The 1,730-nt window shown below is 32.6% G+C and overlaps 1 protein-coding gene across 1 annotated transcript; it reads left to right on the top strand.

The window, feature by feature from the left end:
• Positions 1-353: 353 nt before the first annotated feature.
• LOC131693884 (dentin sialophosphoprotein-like) lies at positions 354-1,730 on the top strand (the record flags this gene model as incomplete). Its single annotated transcript, XM_058982143.1, is given in 1 exon segment — positions 354-1,730. A coding segment is annotated over 1 exon segment (1,377 nt), but the record flags the coding sequence as incomplete, so codon positions are not given.

Here is a 1,730-nt window from a genome sequence, read left to right as displayed (position 1 = left end):
ATTCGTCTGATTCATCTGATTCATTTGATTCATCTGATTCATCTGATTCATTTGATTCATTTGATTCATCTGATTCATCTGATTCATCTGATTCATCTGATTCATCTGATTCATCTGATTCATCTGATTCATCTGATTCATCTGATTCATCTGATTCATCTGATTCATCTGATTCATCTGATTCAGCTGATTCATCTGATTCAGCTGATTCATCTGATTCAGCTGATTCATCTGATTCATCTGATTCATCTGATTCATCTGATTCATCTGATTCATCTGATTCATCTGATTCATCTGATTCATCTGATTCATCTGATTCATCTGATTCATCTGATTCATCTGATTCATCTGATTCATCTGATTCATCTGATTCATCTGATTCATCTGATTCATCTGATTCATCTGATTCATCTGATTCATTTGATCCATCTGATTCATCTGATCCATCTGATCCATCTGATTCATCTGATTCATCTGATTCATCTGATTCATCTGATTCATCTGATTCATCTGATTCATCTGATTCATCTGATTCATCTGATTCATCTGATTCATCTGATTCATCTGATTCATCTGATTCATCTGATTCATCTGATTCATCTGATTCATCTGATTCATCTGATTCATCTGATTCATCTGTTTCATCTGATTCATCTGATTCATCTGATTCATCTGATTCATCTGATTCATCTGATTCATCTGATTCATCTGATTCATCTGATTCATCTGATTCATCTGATTCATCTGATTCATCTGATTCATCTGATTCATCTGATTCATCTGATTCATCTGATTCATCTGATTCATCTGATTCATCTGATTCATCTGATTCATCTGATTCATCTGATTCATCTGATTCATCTGATTCATCTGATTCATCTGATTCATCTGATTCATCTGATTCATCTGATTCATCTGATTCATCTGATTCATCTGATTCATCTGATTCATCTGATTCATCTGATTCATCTGATTCATCTGATTCATCTGATTCATCTGATTCATCTGATTCATCTGATTCATCTGATTCATCTTATTCATCTGATTCATCTGATTCATCTGATTCATCTGATTCATCTGATTCATCTGATTCATCTGATTAATTTTATTCATCTGATTCATCTGATTCATCTGATTCATCTGATTCATCTGATTCATCTGATTCATCTGAATTATCTGATTTATCTGAATTATCTGATTCATCTGATTTATCTGATTCATCTGATTCATCTGATTCATCTGATTCATCTGATTCATCTGATTCATCTGATTCATCTGATTCATCTGATTCATCTGATTCATCTGATTCATCTGATTCATCTGATTCATCTGATTCATCTGATTCATCTGATTCATCTGATTCATCTGATTCATCTGATTCATCTGATTCATCTGATTCATCTGATTTATCTGATTCATCTGATTCATCTGATTCGTCTGATTCATCTGATTCGTCTGATTCATCTGATTCGTCTGATTCATCTGATTCATCTGATTCGTCTGATTCATCTGGTTTGTCTGATTCATCTGATTCGTCTGATTCATCTGGTTTGTCTGATTCATCTGATTCGTCTGATTCATCTGATTCATCTGATTCATCTGATTTATCTGATTCATTTGATTCATTTGATTCATTTGATTCATTTGATTCATTTGATTCATTTGATTCATTTGATTCATTTGATTCATTTGATTCATTTGATTCATTTGATTCATTTGATTCATTTGAT

The sequence above is a fragment of the Topomyia yanbarensis genome, chromosome 3 (genome assembly GCF_030247195.1).
Source record: "Topomyia yanbarensis strain Yona2022 chromosome 3, ASM3024719v1, whole genome shotgun sequence".
Taxonomy (NCBI): Eukaryota; Metazoa; Arthropoda; class Insecta; order Diptera; family Culicidae; genus Topomyia; species Topomyia yanbarensis.
The sequence above is the reverse complement of the archived record's forward strand: the minus strand, read 5'-3'. Positions and strand labels throughout refer to the sequence as shown.